Below are 24,889 nucleotides of genomic sequence, written 5' to 3' on the forward strand. Positions count from 1 at the left end.
GCTGTCCGGTTCCTCACAGTGACGAGAGAAGCCATCCTATTCAACTGGCAGCACTGTTTTCTCCCTTTTACAGATTTATGCTCTTTAAAACTCATTAGTAGTCCATGAAGCTTCGGCACAGTGCTTACAAATTCCCGTTCTTGTCTGGCAGGGTGGTAAACAGGAAGTGTGAAAAAGTTGTGTTTAGAGTAAAAAATGTAAGGGTGGGGGGTAGACTCTCCTATTCATGGTCTGTGAATTTTTGTCTTATTTTATTTTGTAATTTGAGTTTTTAAGCTGATTTTGAGCTGATTGTTTTAGTTTTCTACTCAACTGCCTATTCTGTAATCTGTATTTACAGTATTTCAGATTCTTGGTCTCGTGTTCATATTTACTTTGGATATTTGTTTATAGACACATTGTGTCTGAACTGAGCAAAAAGTTTACGAGTCATCTTACCTTGCCTGTTTAGAGTCCTTGTTTGAGTCCTTCACATCCAGTCCTCTTTTTGACAATCCAGAGTAATACACAGGTCATAAATGCAAAAAAATAAATAAATACTAATTATCATAGTATAGTCAGTTGCAAAATGATTCCACCCCCTTGGAACTTTTCCTGTTTTGTTTCTTTACAACCTTGAATTAAAATTTGTTTTAAATTTGATTAAGAGTGAGAAAATTACTCATTTATGCATTAATAAAGTTAAATGGTAAAAAGAAACAAAAAATTCTAAAAAAAACATTAAACTGAAAAGTTATGCATGCATATGCGTTAATCCTCCATCCCCACTCTCTAAAAAAGGGCAAGTGTCCTTAGGTATGTGTCCATGAGCTTGGCACATCTAGTCACTGGAGTTTTTGTCCATTCTTCATGACAAAACTGTTCCAGCTCCGTCTGATTGGATGGGTGCTGCTTGTGTACAGCAATCCTTATATCATACTAGAGATTCTGACCCAAACTGAGGTCTGGGCTCTAACTGGGCCATTCCAGGACATTTACCTCTTTCTGCTTAACCACTGGAGTGTTGATTCAGTAGCAATCTTTCAAAGCTAGAGATACAAAGAGAGAGAGAAGAAAATTAACTTTGAAGGAGCTGCCCAGCTTCATCAAGGTTATCTTTGTCCTCTTGGTTGCTTTTCTGATTAGTGTCCTCCCTGCCCAGTTAGTTTTGGTGGACGACCCTCACTTAGAGCGGCAAAATCTTAAAATTTTTAAATGACAGATTTAATGGTGCTCCACTGGTTGTTCAGGGTTTGTTTTTTTATATATATAAATAAACCCTGATTTGCACTTTGCCACAACTTTGTCTTCAAACTGTGTGAAACGTTCCTTCATGCTGTCTCTTGCTTGGTGTAAGTAATTACCGCTCAGAGGTGCTGAGCTGGTGTTGATTCTGGGGGCTGCTACTACAGGTCTGTGTGTACTGAGATCATTTGACACTCGAATTGTTCACGGGGGGGATCTTATTTAACTGTTCACGTGTTTTCTGAAGGTAGTGCTTGGGCTTTAAAAGGAAGTGGGTGGAAAAAAATGCAGGCACATTCTCATTTGAACATTTTTTTTTTCACGCTTCTTTTTTTTAATGAAATCGGAAAGAGGGGTTGAATACTTTTGCAACCCATTCTACAAACATGACCCGTGAAGATATTTTGTTATGTCATGATTGTTTTAAATTCTTACAGATATTGATTTAAAGTAGTTTCAATGCGAACATTCACTTTTTAAACAGCGTGCCCCCCCCTTTTACAGACCTTAGTGTTGCTTCTATTCATCTGTCCCTCCACGTGATGAATGCACAGACCACTGTCTGTGTGCAGCTTTTGTTCCTCCCACTTGTTGCCGTTTCCACTGACACAGAAGCAAACAGTCCCAGGAGAGAGGCTGCCATCACCATGGGACGAGGAAAAAAACTGCTGTTGGTCTGTTTCTTTGTTTTTGTCGTTTACAAAGGTAAAAACTTTTTTTTGAGGGGGTGGCATTTGGATATTGCACCATTTTATGCAAATGATTTAACTGAACTTTTTAACTTGGGGCTTTTGGGACAAACTGAATGACGTTAGATGAAAATGGGCTGTAACATGGCAAGTTTTTAAGTTGATAGAATATTGTTCATATTGTTGTTCGTTAATCAAAAAACAAATGTCCAGCCATGAATGGAGAAAGTTGTAAAAACACTGAGAGGTATCTGTGAACTTCAGCATGTTAGCTGAAAGTAACTCAACTATCTAATGGCTAGGACAACTTATTAACAAGTATAAATTATTGCTGAAGTTAAAATGTTAGACAAAGTTACATTAATTAACCATGCTCTGTCAACCATCGGTGCACTGTTCTATTTTAATTTTCTAATTTTAGACATTTTTTTATCTCTAAATCCTCTCAAATGTACATTTCGTGGTGCGCCGCAAGTCTGTTTACTGTTTGTTACTATTTGTTATAACTAGTAGCCTTCATGAATTAGCTTGGTTAGGTTAAAATGTGAGGATTATGGCACAAACTTTATAATAATTCTGAATTTCCTATGTCAAGCAGCAAAGGATAGATAACAACTTGCAAGCTATTGGCAATGTTTTTAGATCAATTCATTGGGGGAGCATAGTCTTTAATGTTTGTTTATGACACAGTGTAGTGCAGGAAAAACAGACCTAGACATCACGCTCCCCAGCAATACTTGCTAGCCCCCTCTCATGTGACCCTGAGGCTTTCCCAGGCCAGAAAGAATGCATATAGTCCATACAGTGAGTTCTGGGTTTGCTCCCAGCAGGATATATATCTGAAAATTCCCCAAAACAGGCCAACCAAGAAGCATGTTGATACTATGCCTGAACTACTTCATCTGACAGCCTCTGACTGAAACCCGTTTAAGTCACTTGTATTTGCAATCTCATTTTTTCTTTTCTTTCTGTAAGTCATGGCTGCAGGTGAGAGCTGGAACAAAGATTAGCAAAGCTCCTTCACCAGCATAGAGCAGCTCCAAAGCTGCTATCAAGATACCAAAACAGTTGAATTTCTCCACTTGTGACAGTGACTCAATCCCTTTGTGAAGGGGGGGGGGGTGTAATTCCACCTTTTACCATTCAGGAACCATGGTCTCAAATTTGAACGAGCTGACTCATCTAAGCTGGTTTGCACTGAAGGCCAACGTCTTAGGGTGGCAAAAGAAAAAAAGAAAAAAAAAAAAACCACGTCATCCACATTTTAATTTTCAGTTCAATTGTATAATTAAGAGAATACGGTTCCATGTTTAATGGCAAGCTGTATTGGCCAGATGCAGCAATAAAGACACAAAATGGGGTATAACCACTACTTTGTTTCATATTTGCGATGTTAAAATAGGTGGTCTTTTATTCAAACAACACTTAATATGTAAAGAACTTTTTTTCCTAAAGCCTTTTTGCATTTTTTGATTGCTTTTAGCGAGTTCAAGACAGACAGCAGTGCATGGTTGTTGGTCAGCTTTCATTTGATGATGTATCCAAAAGCTTTGAGGTTAGCCCACATATGAGAGACCTTTAGTTGCATGTTACCCAGGGTTCCTGTGCGAATATTACACACCTTGTTCTTGAAGTGATCTTTGCTGGTTAACCTCTCCTCTCTCTACATATTGTATCAGTTGGTGGAGTGTGAGATCAACTTGTACTAGATATTTCATAGCTCAATGCCTGTCGTCTGTTCCCTTCACAGAGGTGTCAGGGTTCAAGATTCGGAACAAGCTGCTGGGTAAGTGCCTGCAGGTGGAAGAAGGACATGCGGGAGGCAGAGTGTCATTAGGGGAATGCAGCTCAAACTCACCTGTACAGGAGTGGCGCTGGCTGCCAGAGGGCCGCGCTCTCAGGAGTCAACACACCGGGGAGTGTCTGACTGCACCGAGTCAGGAGTACGAGAGCGTCCTCCAGCAGCCGTGTGTCTTCAGAGCTGGGGTGGCTGCTGTGGATGTGGGAGGAGAGGCAAGCAGCCAGGAGTGGGCCTGCTCAAAGAAAAGCCACATCACTTTGATGGGGAGTGGGCTGCACCTTAGTGCTGCCAAAGAGTCCTCTTTGGTCTTTCTGTTGAAGGAGCCCAAACAGGTAACAATATTTTTAGAGAAGAAAAGAACAGGCTCTCCTTTAGTTGCATAATATCTGATATATGTCTTGATACGCTTTAGGATATATCTCAAGAGGTGTGACTTGCACAATATTTTGTCTTGTAAAAGTTTGTCTTTAGCATCTCAAACAGATCAGATGATCTTGTGGTTTCTCCTCCTTGCAAGCAGGGTGGCAAGTGGCGAACACTTGATAACCAGACGTTGTGCAATGAGAGAGACTACAAACCAAACCAAAACCAGCGTCATCTCCAGCAGGAGGACCTGGAACAGATTTCTCGAAGTTATATCTCTGATCTAAACCCTCAGGCTGAAACATGTAAGATCCAAACAGAATATTTGGTACAGTATTGTTCTTACTGTTGTTTTCCTGCAGTTTGTTAAAGTACTAACAGGTCTTTGATTACACATCACATCTACTTAAATGCAATAACATTAGATTAATAGTAACCACTTTAAAAAACATCATTTTCAGAAATAAATTCATAGCACGTGTCAAGTGTGTGATTGCAGAGAGCACTGCCTTGATTTAGCAGAAATCAACACTTCAGTTTTACATAGTTTTTTTAATATTTCCTTTTTCTTGACTGTTATTGTTACATATTTACGATGAGGATTTTTAATACAAAGAAACAAACAGTAATACACAATACAAACGGATGCAAGGAGGCTGTAGTTTCGTCTGCACGTACAAAACAACCAGTATGTACGTTTGATGCCTTCTTTCAGGGCTTTTCAGATTATAGGACCGCAGGCCTGCTTTTAGCATAAAACTCTAATTGAGTTAAGTGTTCATTTTCCCCGTCTCAGAGGACAGGGAGCCACTCCATGAAACAGCACCGCATCTCAGCTGAACTAATTTATGTTGCTTCTTTAGAGCAAGCGGGCCAGCGTGAACAGATTGCTCTTTGCACGACTGAGACAGAGTGGATAACATGCTATGGAGAGATTAAAGAGCTGCATTCGAATTCAACTCACACAGCGGGCAATTTGGTGAAGACAAAAGGTGCCAGGGAATGTTACCTTTAGAAGATACGTAGAATCCAAAGCTCCAAATTAAAGTCTAGACAAAATGAAACTCAGACAGCCTTGTGAAGCAAGCATAGAATAGGTAGGAAAAGGAAAGACTAACAAAACACAGGCGAACACACTGAAACAGTAAAAGGATGGGTAACAAGCAAAATTCCTAAAAGACACACAACAAGAATTCTTTTAAAACAAAATGGGAAGAAACAAATCTTAGTACCAAACAAAACCCAACATAGTTTCTCCTTTTCTGTTTTAAAGTCTAAACAAGATACTTTTAATCACAGACTCTAGATCATTTTTTTCTTCTTCTCGTCCAGTTGAAAGCATTATGGGCTCTGTTGGCGCTGAAACACATGCTTTAAAAGATGGGATGAATCCATACTCTTTAAGCACCAAAGCCCCTGCAGACCCCACCATGGTGTTTTTCAGTATGGACTATGGTAAGTTCAGCAAACTAGAAATGCATTGCCCAGTTTATCTTTAGTAAGACTTGATTCAATCTAAATGTAATTACTTTTTTCCACCACTAGGTGGAACTAGGTGCATGAAAAATAATTGGCAAATGTTTTGGTGGACAGGCAGTGCTATTTGTAAAGAAAGTCTAAAAGAGTTTAGTTAAATTAAAGAAATATGATGAAGTAAATGTGAGTTGGTGATAGTAAAATGAATAATACACTTTGTGGTTTCTGACCATGTGATGTGTGAATGTGTGTAGGAATGGGCTGGAAGATAACCATGCTGGTGTTGAGCTCTTTGGCTCTGGTTCTAGGGGCCGCAATTCTTATCCTCAGTGTGTACTCGAACAGGTGAGGACTTTAACACACACACATGCAGCACCTGTTTTTTAGACCATTTATACAGTGCGCTCCCAAGTCCTGCGTCATAACTTTTATTCATCACAACTAATGCTGACTCTTTCTTTAAGCCTGTCCATAACCCAGTTCTAAGCGCTAAGCCTTGAAACCAAGTCTTAACTCTAAAAATTATTTATTGATGACTTATCAAGACCACAGTTTTGGTCCCCACGGTTAAAGAAGTTCCCCATAAATTGGTGTCCAGTCAGGTTTCAGTTTCCATCAGAAAACAAACAAAAAAAAGAAGCATGTATATAAACGCGTTTGTTTCTTTATCCACCGGAGGACACTTCAGCGATAGCTGCATTCCCTTCATCTACGCTGGTGTAGATTCTCAGTCATCCAGGACATGGTAAGTCCAAAAATGGTTATAAAACAAAAACAACTGGATTGATTTTCTGGAGCTGAAGATGTTTTGCTTCTCATCTGAGGAGCTTTCTCAGTTCAAAAAGCAGAGAATGTGGAGTTCAAGATTTTAAAGCTGAGATGTTTTGTGTCATGTACATAACATCTCAGCTTTCAAAGCTTGAACTCTTTTACAAAACCAACCCCATCCAATCTTAACCTTTAACTCTAAAACCTAACGCTTTCACATTTAAACCTGGTATTAACCCTAAAATTTCACTATGTACCCATGAGGGCTGCAGTTTGTGTCCCAGATTTACAGAAAGGACTGAGATGCTAAAATAACATATTTGTGTAGAATTTCTACAAAATTAGTTATTTATCTGGTAAAATGCTTCAAGCATTAAACCTGTTTGAGGATTCTTTTTCACAAAACCACTGAGATGCAGTTTAGGATTTGAGATTAATAAAGTACACATAAGAAAAAACAAAAAAAATCTGCGAAGAACCCGCTAATCAGTAGCTACATTACTTTTTTTATCAGAAAACATCAACTGTTTCTTTCATCGATTTATTTATCTTTCTTTTCTTTTTCATTCACTAGAAGGAAGAAAGTGGTTTGTGTTTTGAAATCGTACACTCCAAGCCCAGACATGAGTGTTCCCGGATCGCCAGTGCCCGGTGAAAGAGTCCCACTGACCCAGCATGCCATGCAGCTGCCTCACTCCTCCCCCTCCTTACAGCGAGGAGAGATCCTGATCGAGTGGAGGGACGGCACCATCACTCCCCTGTACGAGGCCTGAAGCCCTCTGATCACCAGCACAAACTGGGATGGGATTGGTTTCGTGAGGCTGGTACTCTGTGTAACGTGATGTCTGTTATCCTCTGAGAGTGTGTGAGGACGGGTGTGTTGAGGGTTAATAATGAGAAGAGATACAGCAGTCAAAGCTGGGTTAGGGTGTCTGTTGTTGTTGGCAAAAGCCTCACTGTGAACTTTAGGCTGTTTCATAAAAATGAAAAGTTTTGAGGATCAGATGTGCCTGAAAGGTTTTAGGTGCCGAGAGGAAAATTTACAAAACATGATGTAGTTGTCAGATAAGAAACAGAAGTTTGAAGGGAACTGGGCTGGGTTGTTTAGATGTTTAACAGAGAAATACTGAACTCTACATACACCTGTTAATAACCTGAGTTTAATTAATTCCACTCTGCTGATTTTTGCTATTCACTTATCTATGAAGTGACAGATCAACATGTTTTAATACATTTTTCTTATTTACTAAAACAAATGTTTATTGGAAGTGTTTTTTGTTTGTTTGTTTTTTTGTATAAGTCTCCCTTATGAAAGGCAAAATGGTTTGAGGTTCAAGCCAGGAATCTGGATTTAAAGCTTCATCTGTGGACTGTGTGGGCTCTTAGTCCCCTCCTGTGGTCTGAAAGTAACTGGTGTTTCTAAATTGACCGCAGGTTTGAGTATGCATGTTGTTTTGTGTTCCCCTGCCTCTCACTCAGTCAGTCAGTATAGACTTCCGGCCTCTGAAAACCCTAAAGAAACAAAAAACAAAAAGTGTGAAAACAAGCGGATAGTTGAGCTGAAATATAAAACCAACTAGCATTGTTTTTTTGCCAATAATGACCATATGCATTTTTCACATGGCTACCAAATTCAGCTAAAAGTGTTGTTTATTTGTTCGTAAGGGTTTTTTTAAAAGTTAGATATTAGTTTTATATTTCTGGGCTGGCTAATAAAAAACAATCAGATGCATATATTTTGTTTGGTTTGTGTATAAAAGAAGTAATGACATGATGTAAAGAGTATCCTTCCCATTGTCTGTCACCTACTTTTATTCTAACAATTTATTATCACAAATGAGCAGTAAACAAACGGAACAACAACTGTTAAAGGTGTCATTAAATGTAGTTAAATAATGTCTCCAAACATCATCGCAGATGTGGTTCTGTAAGTTATAGATGATCACAGTGGGGTTTGACAGAAATGATTATTCCAGCAGATGGAGTAACTATAAAGGACAGAACTGAATGTTTTTTTTTTATTCTTTTAGCAGCTCAGTTCTAACCATAATCAGCATGTTCATCATTAAATGTAACTAAGTTCTCTTTTTTTCTTCTTCTTTATATACTGTACTTGAAAGCAGTTAATGCCCCCCTCTGGAAGAGTTCCCACTAAAGAGAAAACTCAAAATTTACCGAACGTATGCTGGTGTAGCTTCTCTCAGTCATTCAGGATACGGTAGGATGTTCTGTACATGACACATGACATCTCAGCTTTAAAAGCTTGATCTCCACACGTTCAGCTGTTTGAGCTGAGAAAGCTCCTCAGATGAGAAGCGAAACGTCTTCAGCTACAGAATGGAAGCCCAGTTGTTTTTTTTGAACAGATTACAGAGTCCCTAAAGTGTCCTCTACCCTTAGAGCAATTATATATAAAGCAACACAAATAGATGTTTCATTTTCATTTTCTTTATATAATATTTGTATTCCTCAAATCATATTTATGAAGTTAATTATGCTACTTTGAATGTCTTTGTACGTCAGTGTTATGCAGTTGTTATTAATATCACGTGAAGTTGGCATGACAGTGTGTCCCTACGAGCAGGCTGGGCTGAATAGGGTGTGGATGGCACATGTATGAATAAGGGGTGTGTAAGTGAACTGACCTAGCATTCATCATGCGCGGCATGTCACTTAACAGGTTTCTTCATGAGATTTCTTTGTTTTGTTTTTTTTGACAATCTTATTTGGAAACCACTTAGAGTTCTGCTTTCCCCACTGCCTTCTTCCTTAATGCATTTCCCCTAATTCTTTCAGTTTCTGTATTTTTTCCTGGTTTGAAAAATGATATCAACCTAAAATTTAGCACACTGCACCCTGTTTGATTTAAAATGAAAAAATATCCTTGTTTTATTTGTTGCGTCTGACTGAGAGGCACCAACAGCTTACACAAGGCATTCCCCAGGTGAAGCTGATTTTAGAAGGTTTCACAAATCTAGCACAAATACAAAGCAACAACCAGGAAGTGGTAAAAAAAAAAAAAAAAAAAGAAGAAACACTGTTCTACTGTAAAAGGGTCTGGGACGCAGAGTGGCAGACGACAATAACAGATCTGTTGTAACTCCGGATTTTTACACATGCACTTGTTTCTGCTGAGCTTTACACAAGGACCACCTCCATTTCATTAAGAAAATAAAAACATGTTCTGTCTTGAATGGGTTTCTTCATAATGCTGAGTCAAAGAAATAAGGCAATAGTGTTTTATTCTGAATATAAAAGCAAGAAAAACATATATATATATATTTTTTTTTTTTTTAGTTATTTACAGCAAGGATGTGATAGTAAGTTTGGTCAGTTGATTTCTTAGTAAGATTGTTCATCCAGGTTTGTAGCTCTTGTATGTTCTTGTATATGGGTTCACGCTTTTGGTCTTTTCAGGCCTAGTCTCCTATAAAAAGTGACCTATAAAGTGGTACCTCAGTGTGACCTGTCGGGCTTGGTTACAAGTGGAGCGGCATCACAACAAAGACCAAGGCACAGTAGAAAGAAATTTAAAACTTAGCACACTAGTAAAGGTTTTCTCGCCCTGTTTTTAACAATCATTTATGAGGATTTGGAATTCAGTGAATAAAGACACCTTAGAAATTAAAAAAAAAAAAAAAAGGAATTACTGAGCTGCTTGGGGTAGATTTGTGTGTTTAATGTCGTTTTGACTCTAGATGAACAATTCTCTCACTAATTTAGCAAGTTTATAATTTTTATGTACTTTAGTAACAAATATATGCTGTAGCACAAATGTTAAGTTGAGACTATGATGCACTGAAGTTACTAAGTGTTAAAATTCCAATCTTGCTTTTATATGCAATGATGACATTAGAGGATCATGCCACTTTTCTAAATGTTCATTCCCGTTATTTTTCTGTGAACTTCTTTTGTTGTTACAGCTATTATACAGATCCTGAGATTGCTTCAGGGTTTCCTAACTAGGTAGGTGTTGTTGGCATCAAACCTTACTGGCTGGTGTCATCAAACTCTTCTGGGCTGCTGCAGTTTTTCCACATAACTGTGTTTTTCTTCAATCTGAGAGTTTACACACCGTGATATGACATGTGGCTTCCACATGGAACCAACTCTTACCTCAAAAGGGTTTCCTTCTTTTTGTTACAAAAGAAGCCATTAGTGTCCCGGTTTGCCCTCACAGACGTGTTAGAGACATTTTACTGATCTGTAAAATGGACTGACAGCTGTTGGAACTTTCCATGGAAGTCTCTTATATTTTCTTCTCAGATATTTGAGGTTGTGCTTTCAATTTAGCGTCATATCTGTTGTTCTTCCTTGTTGACTGGATTCTGCAAATGAGATATTTTGGGGTTGAAAGAATGTTAGTGTTTTCACATAATTCAACTGCCTTGTGTTTTTTGCTGTGAAGACGTGCTCTATAACGCTAAAACCTGGCCAGGTGCGAATGCTTTGATTAGATTTTGGCATAAGTAATCTGGCCTAAAGGGTATAATTAATGGTAATGAGGTAAGCACAATCCTGTAAAAAACTAATATACCTTGTTGGTGAGATGGTCTATTGAAGGTATTATGTTGCTACCAAATAAAAGATTTCTGCTTTGGGATGTGGGCTCCTTTTTTTTCTGCATTGAGCTTTCATAAAGTGTGGTCATGCCTCCTCTGTGAGAGTATGTAATAGTAGAGGCTTACAGGCCTCGCCTCCTTCAATAATGAAAACCTTCTCAACTTTTTTTTTTTTCTTTATTGCTTGTAAAACACAAAGGACCTGCTGATACAAGCAGCTCTTTTTTTCTGTGGGCATTTATAGCTAGTGAAAACTTGTCCTTTTCCCAAATGACAAAAGAAATCCAGTGAGAGGGAGACAACTCAATAAATGTGAGGTGCAATAATCAAACTGAAGACAAAACATGTTTATATGAAAGGAACTGCAATAAAAAAAAAAATCTAGAAGGTGAGGTGGCACAGCTGAGCAGTGGTTAGAGCCGTCGCCTCCCAGCAAGAAGATTGCAGTATCTCATCCCGGCCTGGGGCCTTTCTGGGTGGAGTTTGTATGTTTTTCCTGTGCTCATGTGGGTTTACTCCGGGTAATCCGGTTTCCTCCCACAAACCAGAAACATGCATGTTAGCTTAATTGGTAGCTGTAAAAATTGTTGTGAAAGTGTGAACGGTTGTTTGTCTTGTTTGTCTCTGTGTGTCCCCGTGATGGACTTGTGACCTGTCCAGGTTGTCCCCCCCCTCTCACAGAGTGACTGATGGAGATAGGTACCAGCTCCCCGTGACCCAGAAATGAGAAGCGAGTAAAGAAAATGAATGGATGGATGGAAGTTGGGGACTGAACACATGCATAAAGAATATCATCAGTGCGGAGAGAAATGCACACTGCCAGAGGATGTTGTTTTACTTAAACATGAATGTTAAAAAATACTGTATGCTGTTAATTTTGGACAGACCGTATCAATAAAGTTGCCCACTTTTTGTGGGTTTGAAGCAACTGTAAGATTTTCCACACAGATGTACAATAACAGATACAAAATTTACAAAACTCCAAAATATTGAAATTTAAACATATTCAGCATTGATTAAACTATTTTAAAGATCTATGACTTTTGTCTCCCTGCTTCCCACTGCCTTGCTGCAAGTTATTTCAGCTGAAGCCTTTGAGACCAGCAAGTTCCTACGCTTCTTTAATTGATATGTTTTTGTAAAATAAATGACTGAAAATGCTCGTCGCTCTTCAATTTGTTGTTCTGGTTTGGCAGTGTTCCGGTAGTCACCAGCTGAAAGAGCAACAAGTGTTTGCTTGTTCAGTGCAAAGAGAGATGTAATAATTTTTTTTTTTAAAAGGCAGATAGGAATGGTTTTAGCAATAAGTTCCTTATCAACATTTCATGAAGTTTCGCAACATTTTTTTTTTTGACTTCATACTGTGCTGTTGATGTTTAAGGGACATAAATAAGAAAAGAAAAAAAAGCCAAACTAATGCATCAATCCTGAATTGACAATATAATCCCAATGGAGCTTCACTCAGCAAAAATATTCTCAGGGAGCAGCTTTTGATGGAAAACACATGTTCACGTCAACAAGGTTGATAAACGATGCTTGGAGGAGCTCTTTAAAGGCTTAAAGTGGCGGGGTTACAGGTTTTCATAAAGTCACAACATATTGCAATTCTCACTATCACATACATGCATGAACTGCTTTAGAAACTGTTCTGTCCATTTAGTCTTTTGATGCTCCAGCAACTTTTTAGTTTAAGTGCTGTTGCCTTTCAGATACCAAACTTTTAATTTGTGTTGATTAGCTTTTATTCTCATGAAGGAAAAATGAAAAGACAGGAGGAATGTTTAACTGGGTTGAAAAAATCCACCTAAGTTTTAAACTCCACCCTCCCCTGAAGATAATATCAGGCTTTGAAAAGAGTAATCAACTAAACGCTGCCTTTGTGTGTCAAATATGTCCTCCTGAGCAGAACATTATTTTTCCTCTGAAAACAGTTACCTTTAGTGGGCAGAAATGCATGCTTATGTATCTTTTTTTTTAAATCACTTTCATATTTAGGAAGTTATACAAGCTATATGACTTCTTGCCACCAAAAATGATAAATTAGTTATTAAAATTTACTTAATTTCTCAAACCAACCTGCATGACAAACAAGGTAAGTAAGTAAAGCATTAATTCGGATTGTCAGGAGTGGGTTTCTGTGATAAGGTTTCTTAAAATGTCAGTATCTTACTTGTTGTAGATGAGTTTGTGAACAACTTCAGTCTGGAGAAAAAGAGTTTAATTCTGACCAGATTGATGAACAAATGACTAGTCTGAGTGGGACCAAGACCACAGTGCAAAGTTCAACACACAGAAATTCTGACAATACAGAATATATTATTTTTTATTGCAACAGAGATAAAAAGACGTGGTTTTAATGGAAGTCAGTGAGGCATTTTTAGCCACAAAGGTGTCCAGTTGGAGTATCTGGCACTACATAAAAAATACTAATGAATTCAATTTGTTTTGTTGCTAATCTTTGACATGTCTGAGGCTCTGATCATCACCAAAGCCCCATCCTTCTAATATTTATTATATGGAAAAAAAAAACATTTTTCATGAATGATTAATAATTCAAATAATTAAGCTACTATTTAAAGGATTAAAATCCTGAAGATAATTGAATATTTGATCATTTTGATCAGGACTGAAGTTTATTTAAAACTTCAAGGAAAAAAAAAATAGAAAAAAAATCACTGAATTAGAATTTTATTGCAGATTTTGTGAGTGTACATTTTTGCCACAAAGGTGTCCAGACGGAGTATCTGGCGCTACATTAAAAAAAAATGCTAATGCAAACAAATCCAAGGCTCTAATCGCCACCGAAGCCCCATCTCCCTACTTTAATATATAAAATAGTTATTGTTGCTTTATTTCTTTTATTTATTTATTTATTTATTTATTGTAATAAAAAATGAAATATTGCAAATGATTAAACTGGCATTTAAAGGGTTAAAATCGTAAAACATTATAGCATGTTTGGAAATTTTGAGCAAGTCAGACGTTGTTTAAGAGATTTATGTTAAAAAAAATAGGAGAAACAGAAAAAAATATTGATGCAAAATGATTTTAACGCATTTTGTGTGTGGGTCTGTGTGTACAGTTTTGCCACAAAGGTAGTAAATTTGAGGAGGGCACAAGGGTTAATTGTCACAAGTAAATCTCTCCTAATGCCTTACACGCTCCCTTTTCTGCACTTTTCTAAAGAATGAAGTACAAGCAACAGAAACATATCTGTTTTGTTCATTTAATGCGTGTGTTTTGTGGCGAAAGTGTGCTTGAGTTGAATTTCTCTCCCTGAAAAGTGGGAAATGTTGCAGTAATGTGTCTCATAATGGGGATCTCTGTGCAAAACAGGTTATATAATTTAATCAAACTTGAAGATGTCACTTGTTTATGTTCATATGTTGTCTTCTTTTTTTTTTCAAAGACATATTTATTGGCAGATACAGTACTTTTTACTTGCGGACTTGAAGATTCCCCCAAACTGACATTTTAAAAGGACAAAATGTATAAAACCTGCGAGGCGAACACTTATAAATGCATACATTTAATATAACTTTCTAACAAACCTTACTTAACATTATAAACTACAAAAACATACATATATATATAAAAATAAAATATTACAAAAGTTAAAATACTGTTAAGAATGAAGTGTTATAGACACAACAATTTGTGTTCAAATATAGGAAATAATAATGTCATTCTGTCTTTCAGAATTGTTTCTACTCACCCTGTACATTTCATCTACAATGTAAATTATTTATACAACAATGTAAAGGAAATGGGCTAAAGTCACAAACATATAACTTCCAAAAAAGACACTCCAGTTGCTATAAAGATGGTTCAATACCAAGTAGCTGCAGCAGATACTGAAAAGGAATGGGTAAACTATTTACATGTGCATGTTTTAGAGCAACGAGCTGCATTCACTCAGGCCATTTCTTTGGCGTGGGCTTTTGAGTTGGCATTGGAGTTGGTGTTGGTTAGTTGGACGTTCTCCTCTGTTTGTTCGGCCCTGTCACGTACTTCTCCCTCCACGTGAAAACCAACCATTAGCTGGTAGATCATTGTTCCGATGATGGCGCCGAGGAAAGGGGCCAAAACTGGCACCAGGAACCAGCCGTTTCTAACCCTGAAGGGGGGGGGGACAGGGAGGATTGTCATTGAAGCATTTACAGAGAAATAGCTTGTCAATAATCAAGAAATGCTGAGATTAGGAGGTATCCAGTGTTTGAAGGCCCCCTTAACAACACCCTCTGGCCCCTTTCAGCTCATGACTTTATAAATTCTCCCTGCCTGCTTTTCTGTTTCTCCAGTAAAGCCACTGGGTCCCCCTCAAAGAAATCAGCATAAAGACAGTGCACTTACGTGAAAACTTCACTTCCCCAGCCGGCTAAAGCGGTGAAAAGACGTGGTCCAAGGTCTCTGGCAGGATTGACAGCATAACCGGAATTAAAGCCCATGGACAGTCCAATGACCAGAACCACAAAGCCCACAGTGAACGCCTCCAGCCCTTGGGGGATGGGGTTGTTGTATGGATCCACGATAGCCAGAATGCAAACTATCAGGGCTGCTGTGCCAATAATCTGTGTGTGAGAAAGGTTCATGTCAGGGGAAATTGTCGCTTGTGTTTATATTTGTTAACTTTTGCATATGTTGTCTAGGTTTATAAAAAAAAAAAAAAAGTACCTGATCAAAGAAGCCATTGACAATGGTGAGGTGGTTTCCAGGATATGTGGCAAAGATGCCAGCTGTGGCAGACGGCCCAGTCACATTGAAACTTCCGGGATGGTCCCACAAGGCATCTAAAACGATAAAAATACAACAACAACAATAAGACATAGTTTTTCCCCCATATTTTTTAGATCCCATCTAAAACATGAATTAGACTGGATGGGACCGGATAATGTTCGTCTCATCGTCCACGGCCATCTCTTACCGTAGTACATGCCAAAAATCACAGCGGCACCGAAAAAGCCACCAATTGTCTGAAAGAGGAAGTACATGGGGAACTTTCTCCAGCGCTCTCTTCCAAGCAGACAAAGTGAAAAGGTCACTGCGGGGTTCAGATGGCCACCTGACAATGGAGACAGTAAAAAAAAAAAAAAAACATGAACACGATATGAACATAATGCTTCAAACGTAGACTTTGACTACCTGATTTCTCATCTGTCTGCGCAAAAACAATAGTCAGATCTCAAAACATCAAGTCAGGTCAGTGGAAACTTGTCAGCTCTGCCCTTGGCAGAAGTATCTGTTTGCCTACCTGATACTTGGCCACAGACCAGGATGCCCAAGGTGGCAGCGAAGCCGAAGGCGAAGTTGACAGTGAGGAACATGCCATGCGAACCCCCGCTCAGCACCAGTTGTGCCACGGCGCCGCAGCCGAACATCTGAAAAGACAAACAAGCAGCTTTATTTGGGCTCAAAAACAAACATTTTGGTTCACATTTGTATTAGTTTTAAACATGTAACATCTTGCTCAAATGCTGCGGATCTTTTGTCGTTCAATCAAGGTCGGGCAGCTGGAGGGCGACTGGAAGTATGAAACTGTGATGATTATCAGTGAAACCCGTCCAACAAAAAGCCATTGAATCAGCTCTGCTCGGAAATAAATGGGCTTTCTGTGCGTTCATATCAGCACACGGCGTTGTCCTGGACTCAAGGGTGAACTGTTGTTGCTACTTTTTAGCTGCTTTTTTTTAAAATCTAGGGTGGGAAAGACAGATTTTTTCCTATTTTGAATGTTAGAAAGACTTTATAGGGCTATTGTCTAAAAAAAAACAATTCCTCTGGACAGGTGGCAGACTGGGCGTTCTGCATACTTTGTGATTATGTGTGCTCCTTTTATGTGTTTGGTTCAAGGAGGTATGTGTGGTCCTCGCACTGGCGGTTACTTTCAAGGCCTCCAAATGGAAATGTTATTCAGTGGAACCACACCACTCAGATGTTGAGGTTAGCTGGAGGGAACCACACTGCGAGGGACTGGCGCCTGAGGGCCATTTCTGATCACCAGACTCAGCGTAAAACCCTTTTCCACTCATGCCTCGCCAGTACAGAGGCAATGGCGCACAAATCTGCAGCATATAAGGGCGGCACTTACCATTCTTTTTGGTATTGTGCAATGATAAAAAAATGTGTCAGCAGCGACTGCTATTGCGCACGTGACCCCCGTGGCCGGAGACGTTTTGTTTACAGCTTTGTCTGCATTATGTGCATTCCATTTTTATGAAGGAGATTTGTCCTGGAAGCCTGGAGGAAATGTCTCTAAGGTCGCCACAAACATTCACCCAGACTTAGTGATGTGTGCTGAGGAAATTCTGCCTGTCGTGTCATCCCATTTTTTCATAAGCGCATTATGAAGTAATAAATTTTTAAAGAGAAATTAAATCAGACAGAAACATAAATCAGACAGAAGCATAAACGAAGGGCTTCGACGTTAGTGGTCACAGAGTTTCACACAAGCGAGTTAAACGTGAGACCGGACTTTTAGTGGGAAAAAGAAAGAAAGAAAAAACAGTATAATTGATGTAAAGTTCGATTTGTCCAGAAGGCAGAGTAACTACAGATTAGTAAGGCTAGCTCTTAATGTCAGACGTATTAAATTACAGCTGCAGGGCTGTCACACTCTAAGTGCCGACTTCCCCACTTAGTATGAGAGAAGTTCCTGCTGAAGTCAGGTAAGTTCGTCTCTGCGACCGTCATGAAACAGACATCATTCACATGCTCATGCAGGCTTATCCAAGCTGAACTTTGAGCACAGTCAGGCAGGTTGTGAATAAATCCTGATCTGCCAGCCCATTCAGACACTTGGCAATTGTCTACAAGCTGAAGGCAAAAAAAAAAAGAAAAACTGCTGGCTTGGAACCAGTCTCTGAATTAGGATCTGTGTGATCTCAAGTTTAGAATGAGCTCCATTATCCACCTTAAACAGCTTTGCTTCCAACCACAGGGAGAATCCCTGCCAAGCAGCAGGGACTGTATTTAGAGGAGTTCATAAGCCAGTTGCAGTGAAACTACATGAAGCTTTGCCTTTCTGTTTGTGAGTTTTTCGTCAAATTTGTACTCAGTGTTGATACACAACCATAGCTCAAAGTCAAGACATCAGCTAATGGATGAATTTTTGTCTGCATGAACAGAACTCTGCGATATCAGAAGATGCTCCTAGTTATGCAGATGCTGCTGTGTGGACACCGACAAGCAATACCACCTGTCTGTCCACATGGAAATGTACTAATAAACCATTTGCTTCTATCAATTTTTAAAATGTAATCAAATGGCAGTTCATGAACAGAAACATATACCAGCTTCTATTTGGAGAGCGTACAAGAGGAACTTCTGTAATGTCTTCTAGAGGAAGTAAAATTGTGTTAGTTATGTCAGTGATGTAACACCTGCAGGTCTCTTCCTATAGCTTGTGTCACGACACCTGTTACGTGTGACGTGACCACACCTCGTCTCTGTCTTGTCTGTACTCACAACATTTTTTTTACTTCCCTGACGTAGACATTTTCAATAAGAGGTTTCACTGGTTTTGTCATCACATACCTGCGACGACAAACGTTCTCTAATTGATTAAGTTAAAAATAAATTGCATTGTGAATCACAGGGCATTAATTAAAGTATGTCCTCGCCAAGTCCTCTCATAAGAGCTTGGGTTTTTTCCACTAAGCCGATTGTTGTACAAGAATTTTAAGTATTAACTTTAATCTTATCATAGGAGGTAATTAAACAACGCTTCATCAGAAGGCTCCCCCTCCCCCCCCCCTTTCGACGTGGCTCTCTAATGAGTGAGTGAATTTTACACTGTGGAAATGAAATGCATATTTTGTTTTGAACTAAAACAGCTTGAACGTTTTATTACCTCCTTATTGGGTGAAGTTGCTGGTGTTTTAAAGAGCAAACACACGTGTCCTTATGTATACACAGTTGTTGTGTGATGAGGATGTAAAATGAGCTTTCGGCGTTGAAACTCTGGATCCTTGCAAACATTACTACACGTCAAACAAGGTTTTGTTAACAACGCATAAAGCCCTGAGACGACCTGTCACCTTTCTGTTTGCCCGCAGTCCCATTTGTCAGTTCAGTTCAAACACAGAGAGAAAACTTGGTCCATAGTGAAGTGGCTTTGCTCTCTTTGAAGAGAGTGAAGCTTTTAATTCGTCTGACAGGGGTTATAGGTCACGCCTTATCAGCCAGAGTTTTTATAAAATGTAAACTTTGCCAATGTTTTCATTACATGATCTATGAGTTGCATGTACACATTGTGTGCACAAGTGTGTACCGATGATTTCTGAAGATTTACACTGATTTTCCTCAAGACTTTCACCTAAACTTTGATCTTGGAACATATTTAATGTAAAAAAATACATATATATTATTTTTTTGTATCTATAAGGATGACATATAATGATATAATGCAGCTATGTTATTACGTCTCTGTTGAGTTACAAATGTGGAAGCACCTGCATCATATTAACACACACTTACCACAAGGATGAGGGTGCCGAGGCACTCTGCCAGCGCCTGACGAAGCAGCATGTTACGGATCTGAAAGAACCGGGCCAGTTTGTCCAGGTATATCTTCTGTCGACCCATGTTGTCCGAAAACCGATGAGACCGCGAGCCACGAAACAGCAGGTATGCAGGGGTTTCCTGAGTAGCTCTGACACTGGCGAGAGGCAGAGCTCTCCTTAAATAGCAGATTGGGCTTGGTGCCACTTCAAGCTCTCGGACCCACCCACCGCACCACTCCTATCCACTCCTATCTGTCATGTGTGACTCATAGGCTTTTTTTTTTTTTTTTTTTTTTTGGTCCTTTCTCTCTTGTAAAAATATACTTCTTCCACTTTTTTTTTTTTTTGGTCTGAAAAACGGAAAATTTTAAAAGGTATCATTTCCATTCTGTCAGCAGGAATAAACCCAGCAGATGTGCTTACATGTCAAAGGCAGGAGAAAAGCAGAAACCTGCTATATTTGATGCGGGATCATATTAGTTCTCTAAAAATATGAGAAGTGTACCGTTGACCTCTGAAAAAGGTACATCGTCTAAGCTGTAGCCGAGGTCACTGTATGCCATAATCCTTCTCTTTGTTTTAGTGATCACTTGACAGGAGCGCTCCCTTCAGAGTAAACTAGGAGTTAATATCGCCACTTAGACCACTGACAACTTGTAAACTGCACGAGCAAAACTCAATTTCTAGGGCTGTATGCTCACAAGTCATTAATTAGATGAATATTGGTGCATATTTACCCATTTATATATTCCCACGTGTGATCTTTTCATTGCGCCCAGAAGCCGTTAAGAGTAAAATTTCTATTGGTTTGCACATTTGAATTAAAAAAAGAACAAAAAAATAGTGACCAAGTGCCTAAAGTCAGGAGATTTCTCCAACTGTTTGTTTTCTGTCATGTCTAGCCTCCAGTGAACTTCCTCTAACCTTTTCAGCTTCGTCCAAATATGGCTTCTTTTTTTTCTAGAATAGGATCCGCTGTCCCAAGATTTTATTTATTTACTTTTTTTTTATTGTTTATGTCTCCCCCATTTTGATCACTCATGGACCAGAATTTAAAAGCATACTGTGATCCATACCCATTGGAGTCATTATTTGATTTTTCCCTCTCTTTTCTCCCTTTATTCCTGTCCTCGGCCCCTCTGAGTGGGTTTGTGTCCCCTCTCTGAAACTTCTTCACCACACGGTTCAAATCTGTTTAGTCTAGTTTCAATAGAGGTGTGAGAACACTTTACTCCACTTTTAACATTTTCATTCCCCGGTCTTGTTATAATACAGTACTTGAACCAATATTGTATAAGAAAAAAACCAAAAGAAAGAAAAATAAGACATTATTGTGACTGTTTTTGTAGAATTAATTACACATAACTTACAGCGAAAGTTGTCAGTAAATGTCAAAATTTAATTTGCTCCCCCCCCCATCAGTTTAGATGAGCAAATTCTGACTAATTTGTTTGCTCCTCCTGTGGAAATATTCCATGTCAGTGACTTGCAGATGTCAACTGAAAAGCATGTGCCTACAATGTTTCGGCAAATTACAAGTTAAAAACTAAAGGTTGTGACATGTTAGGTTTTTTATTTTTTTGTTGTTTTTTTGCTGAAGGCACTCTGAGTCATGCCTTGAACATTAAACAGCCAGGTCTTTTTCGTTAAAGTTGCGCAACTTTTCAATTCTCACAGCAGTTTTGATGCGACTTGCTCAGAGGGGATAGAAACCACGGGTGAGAAAGCAGAAACTGATCGCTGTCGTCAATGCAATAAATTATTTTATTTGACTCAAGTTTGAGCAGATGCGTAACGTGAAGGCAATGACTGGAATCACACAGAGGGTAGTTGACTTTGAGAGGAAGTGTACTAACTTAGATAAAGTGATGGGAAGGGACAGATTTAATCTTGGGACTTGCTGAGACTTAGAATATGCTGATGTGAATTATATCAGCAGATATCCCACAAATAAAAATGCCTGAAGGCAAGTTTTCACGCTGCACGCCCCGAATGACCCTCTCTTCAGACTCTTCAGTGGCCAGGTACTGTAACGAAAAAAATAAAAATTATATAATTTAGGGTGAGGTTTTGTGCAGTTCTGAAGGGTGTGTATTATTTGTTTCAAGCCATTAACTCTTCTCATTGAAGTTAATCCTTAGTGCGGTAACATTTTGACTTTGACCCATACTGCCATCTTCTGTATAAGTTTGTTTTTTCCTTTGTTTGTATTTCTTTATCCAGCTATCGCTTTTTCTGCTTTCAGCACAGAGCCTGTCCATAAGAGGAAACAACAGAAGCTGCATTTTTTAACCACATGGTTTTGAACTTTTTATTTTTTGCCCCTTGGAATAGTTTGGCTTCCAAGCAGGACAGTAAATGTTACAGAAAGAGAGAGAAAGAAATAAAAGAAGAGTTATGTGCCCACAGGAATTTTGATCCTCTTCTGGACGAAGAATCAGTTCTGAAAATCAAGCATTTTCCTCCCTTACATTTTCTTTCCTTAAAAAAAACAACCAAATAACTTTTTTTTTTTTTGTTGGTGGTGATTTATTTGCAATGTGTCTGTCTGGAGTAGGAATGCCAACCTGCCAGTTGTTTTCCATCAAGACTTGGAGAGAGAACTGGTGCAGTCAGGTAAAGGAGGACTGATAGCCGGGTCAGGGCACTACATCCTACCAGACAAAAAAACAACATGACTAAGAACTACTCCCTGACACCAAGGGACGCTGTATGAATCTACAGCATTTTCGTCACTCTTTAACGACATAAAGAGCTCTTTAGAAACCAAACGTGACGACGACTGCGTTAACAGCTTTTAAATCTCGAGTCTTTAAGACTTTGTTTTGCAGCTCATTCTTTATGCAGAATGCTTCTTGTTGAGTAAACAAAACTGATCCATCCCATTGCACAACAGAGGAGGGTGTGCACTTGAGAATAATTTTCTGGCAACATGTGTAAAAAGCCCCCCAACGTATTTGCTTTCACAGTGCCTTGTTCCAAAAAAAAAAAAAAAATCTCAAATCTCAGCGTTTTGTAGAAAGGTATGACAAGCAGTGCGCACTGCAGAGGAACCTGAACTGGATTTGGCCCCTATAATGACCCTTTGCATTCAAGAACACAAAAATCCGACAAAGGAGGATTTCCTCTAGTGTTAATCACAACTGGGCTGCACTTAGGGTTTGATTTCCCCTTTCAGTAAACAGTGGAAGCCGTCCAGCTGAAATCTTAGACAAATCTTTGCACAAGTGAGACGTTCCGATTGTCACGCAACCTGGGATCGCAATGATTTATGCTACTATAAGCAAGCACAAATAAAGGAATTCACTCCAAAGTTGAACTCCAGAACATATGACATCATTTAAAATTTTTTTAAATTTATCTTCCATGTACGCTGTATAATTTTTAAAGAGAAAACATGGAGCATTATCAGCTATAATTGTAAATCTTTCTGTCATTCACCGCCTGCATTTAGGCTACACCTAATGTTTTTCTTATCTTTGCTTCTCCTAACTGCTTATGATGCTGTGGAGGTTTTAAAGCACAGTCGTGATAAATGGAAACGACAAGTTCAGACACGGACCGGAGATTTGGAACTCAGAGATCTGGACCCGACGAGCCGGCATTCAAACAAACTCCAGTTCTTGGTAGATCAACTGAAGTAATTCTCAGAATTCTTTTCCGTTGAGGATTTCCAACAGGCGAACGACACAGAATACGCCCTCCACTCAGAGGCTGATGGAACATCGTGTTTAAACGTTCCCGATTTACTGGGGAGAGTTACAAATGAACCTGCATTTTCAGGTTTATACAAACTCTCGAGAAGTATGATTTGAAATGTACAAGTCTTACATTTTCTGCTGGTAAACCAAAAACTGTTTTAGCAAACTTCTAAGTTTTGAAAAATATAATTTGCACAACTTCACAGGTGCATATCGATTCATTTTTTGGTGGCGATCTGGATCGCGATCCAGAAGGGACAACCCCAACATTTCCTGAAAATTTCATCTAATTCTGTTCATTAGGTTTTAAGTAATCTTGCAAAAAAGGCAAACCAACCGACATGGATGGATGCATGCATGCATGCATGCTCAGCTACATTTGGTAAAGAATAAACTACAAAAACAACAGGGTCATAAACGCTTAAAATCACAGAATATAAAACACGATCCCTGGCATTGGTCGCTCGTTCCCTCCATCCGTTCTCCTGGACTGAAGATCCTCAGACCTCCCTCTCCACATTGCCACCTCCTCCTGCTCCTCCCGGAGAACCACGAGCTGTTCGCAATCCAGCTGAGCGAAATAATCTCCCCGACATATTCTGGAAAGCTGCCCTATGGGAGTCTTCCCTGACAATCACCGAAGAAGAAATCCTTTCCTGGGGGGAGGGGGTGTCTAGTAGTCATTCTAACCAGATGCTGGACCCGCCTCAGACATCTCCATCATGTGGAAGAACAGTGACTCAACTCTGAGCTCTTCTTCTCAACTGTGAACTAAAGCTTTCAATGTGAACCAAGATCTCATATCTTGATCGTAAAGGGACCTGATACGTACACCACAGGGAGCTCAGTCAGAAGCCCTCACCAAGTCCACAAAAACACTAGATCTGTTCTGCAAACCCCTATCTAAGCTCCAGTAAGTTCTTCACGAGGGTAAAGAGCTGGTCCAGTGACCCACAACCAGAATGAGAGCTGCTTTGCTGGAAGCTTTCATGATTCACTCGTCTTCTTTCAAACACCTTCATCGAGGAATGGATTGTACGGACAATAAGTCTAAATATTATTTGACTAACATAGATTTACATATGGAAGGTGTTCGGGGTTTATGATACTCTTGTGCTCTGATGTAGACAGCGTCCAGTGACAGACAGTTGTATTTCCTGTTCACTTTTCCACATTCCACACAAAGAGTTTGAAGCTCCAGGCAATACCTTAGAATTACACAAATCAAATATATAAGGTTTCTCTGCCCAAGGAGACATTATGACTGGACAACTGACAATCTTCTCATATAATATAGAAAAAAAACCCAAACATTCTTCAGGGGAAGATGACTTTTGAAAATCCCCACAGTATGTATATATATATATATATATATATATATATATGCATTCCATTTGTCAGTACATTTCCAACATATATTTGGTTTTCCCTTATTTTTTTAGGTTTTTGGGTGGTTTGGGAAATATTGATAACCCTGTTCTGTTTCATTTGTAACTTGCTGGTAAAAGCTTTGCCATCTGAACCCTATTTATTCTGCAAGTTTTCCAAAAAGTGGTCAGAGCCTTTTTTTCTGCGATTCTGCTTTAAGAAAGAAAACTAACCTAAAAACAAGAAATACATGACAACTATTTAGCTAATGAGAACAATATCATCTTTTTTGCCCTAGTTTTGGACTGTGCCATGGAAATATTTCAAAATGCATTGTATTCTGCATACATTAGGTAACACTTTTTCAGTGTATTTGTAGCCTGGCTGAGTCTGAAGATGATTTTACTTGTTCTCTTGTTTACAATCAACACGAGCA

At 39.0% G+C, this 24,889-nt stretch overlaps 2 protein-coding genes across 2 annotated transcripts; one reads left to right on the forward strand and one right to left on the reverse strand.

Moving 5' to 3' along the window:
* Window positions 1-1,774: 1,774 nt before the first annotated feature.
* Window positions 1,775-9,989, forward strand: LOC108242819. The gene is made up of 6 exons (XM_017427910.3): window positions 1,775-1,929; window positions 3,664-4,046; window positions 4,235-4,382; window positions 5,410-5,532; window positions 5,808-5,898; window positions 6,896-9,989. Exons 1-6 carry the CDS (start codon window positions 1,872-1,874, stop codon window positions 7,092-7,094), a joined length of 1,002 nt encoding a protein of 333 aa, XP_017283399.1. The 5' UTR covers window positions 1,775-1,871; the 3' UTR covers window positions 7,095-9,989.
* Window positions 9,990-13,555: 3,566 nt separating this feature from the next.
* On the reverse strand, window positions 13,556-19,545 carry aqp3a (aquaporin 3a). The gene is made up of 6 exons (XM_017427909.3): window positions 19,359-19,545; window positions 16,135-16,261; window positions 15,808-15,945; window positions 15,558-15,673; window positions 15,237-15,454; window positions 13,556-15,000 (listed from the first exon to the last, which is right to left on the reverse strand). The coding sequence occupies exons 1-6, from the start codon at window positions 19,464-19,466 to the stop codon at window positions 14,799-14,801; spliced, it is 909 nt and encodes a 302-aa protein (XP_017283398.1). The 5' UTR covers window positions 19,467-19,545; the 3' UTR covers window positions 13,556-14,798.
* Between the last annotated feature and the right edge of the window lie 5,344 nt (window positions 19,546-24,889).

Source organism: Kryptolebias marmoratus, linkage group LG1 (genome assembly GCF_001649575.2).
Source record: "Kryptolebias marmoratus isolate JLee-2015 linkage group LG1, ASM164957v2, whole genome shotgun sequence".
NCBI classification, from domain to species: Eukaryota; Metazoa; Chordata; class Actinopteri; order Cyprinodontiformes; family Rivulidae; genus Kryptolebias; species Kryptolebias marmoratus.

What these genes read in the sequence shown, in the direction of transcription:
- LOC108242819 (XM_017427910.3), top strand. Translation starts at nt 1,872, where the DNA reads ATGGGACGAGGAAAAAAACTGCTGTTGGTCTGTTTCTTTGTTTTTGTC. An exon ending in TGTTTTTGTCGTTTACAAAG is followed by an intron (nt 1,930 to 3,663) that starts GTAAAAACTTTT and finishes TTCCCTTCACAG; the next exon opens with AGGTGTCAGGGTTCAAGATT. An exon ending in TGTTGAAGGAGCCCAAACAG is followed by an intron (nt 4,047 to 4,234) that starts GTAACAATATTT and finishes CCTTGCAAGCAG; the next exon opens with GGTGGCAAGTGGCGAACACT.
- aqp3a (XM_017427909.3), bottom strand. Translation starts at nt 19,466, where the DNA reads ATGGGTCGACAGAAGATATACCTGGACAAACTGGCCCGGTTCTTTCAG. An exon ending in GGTCTGTGGCCAAGTATCAG is followed by an intron (nt 15,946 to 16,134) that starts GTAGGCAAACAG and finishes CTCCATTGTCAG; the next exon opens with GTGGCCATCTGAACCCCGCA. An exon ending in GATTTTTGGCATGTACTACG is followed by an intron (nt 15,674 to 15,807) that starts GTAAGAGATGGC and finishes TTATCGTTTTAG; the next exon opens with ATGCCTTGTGGGACCATCCC.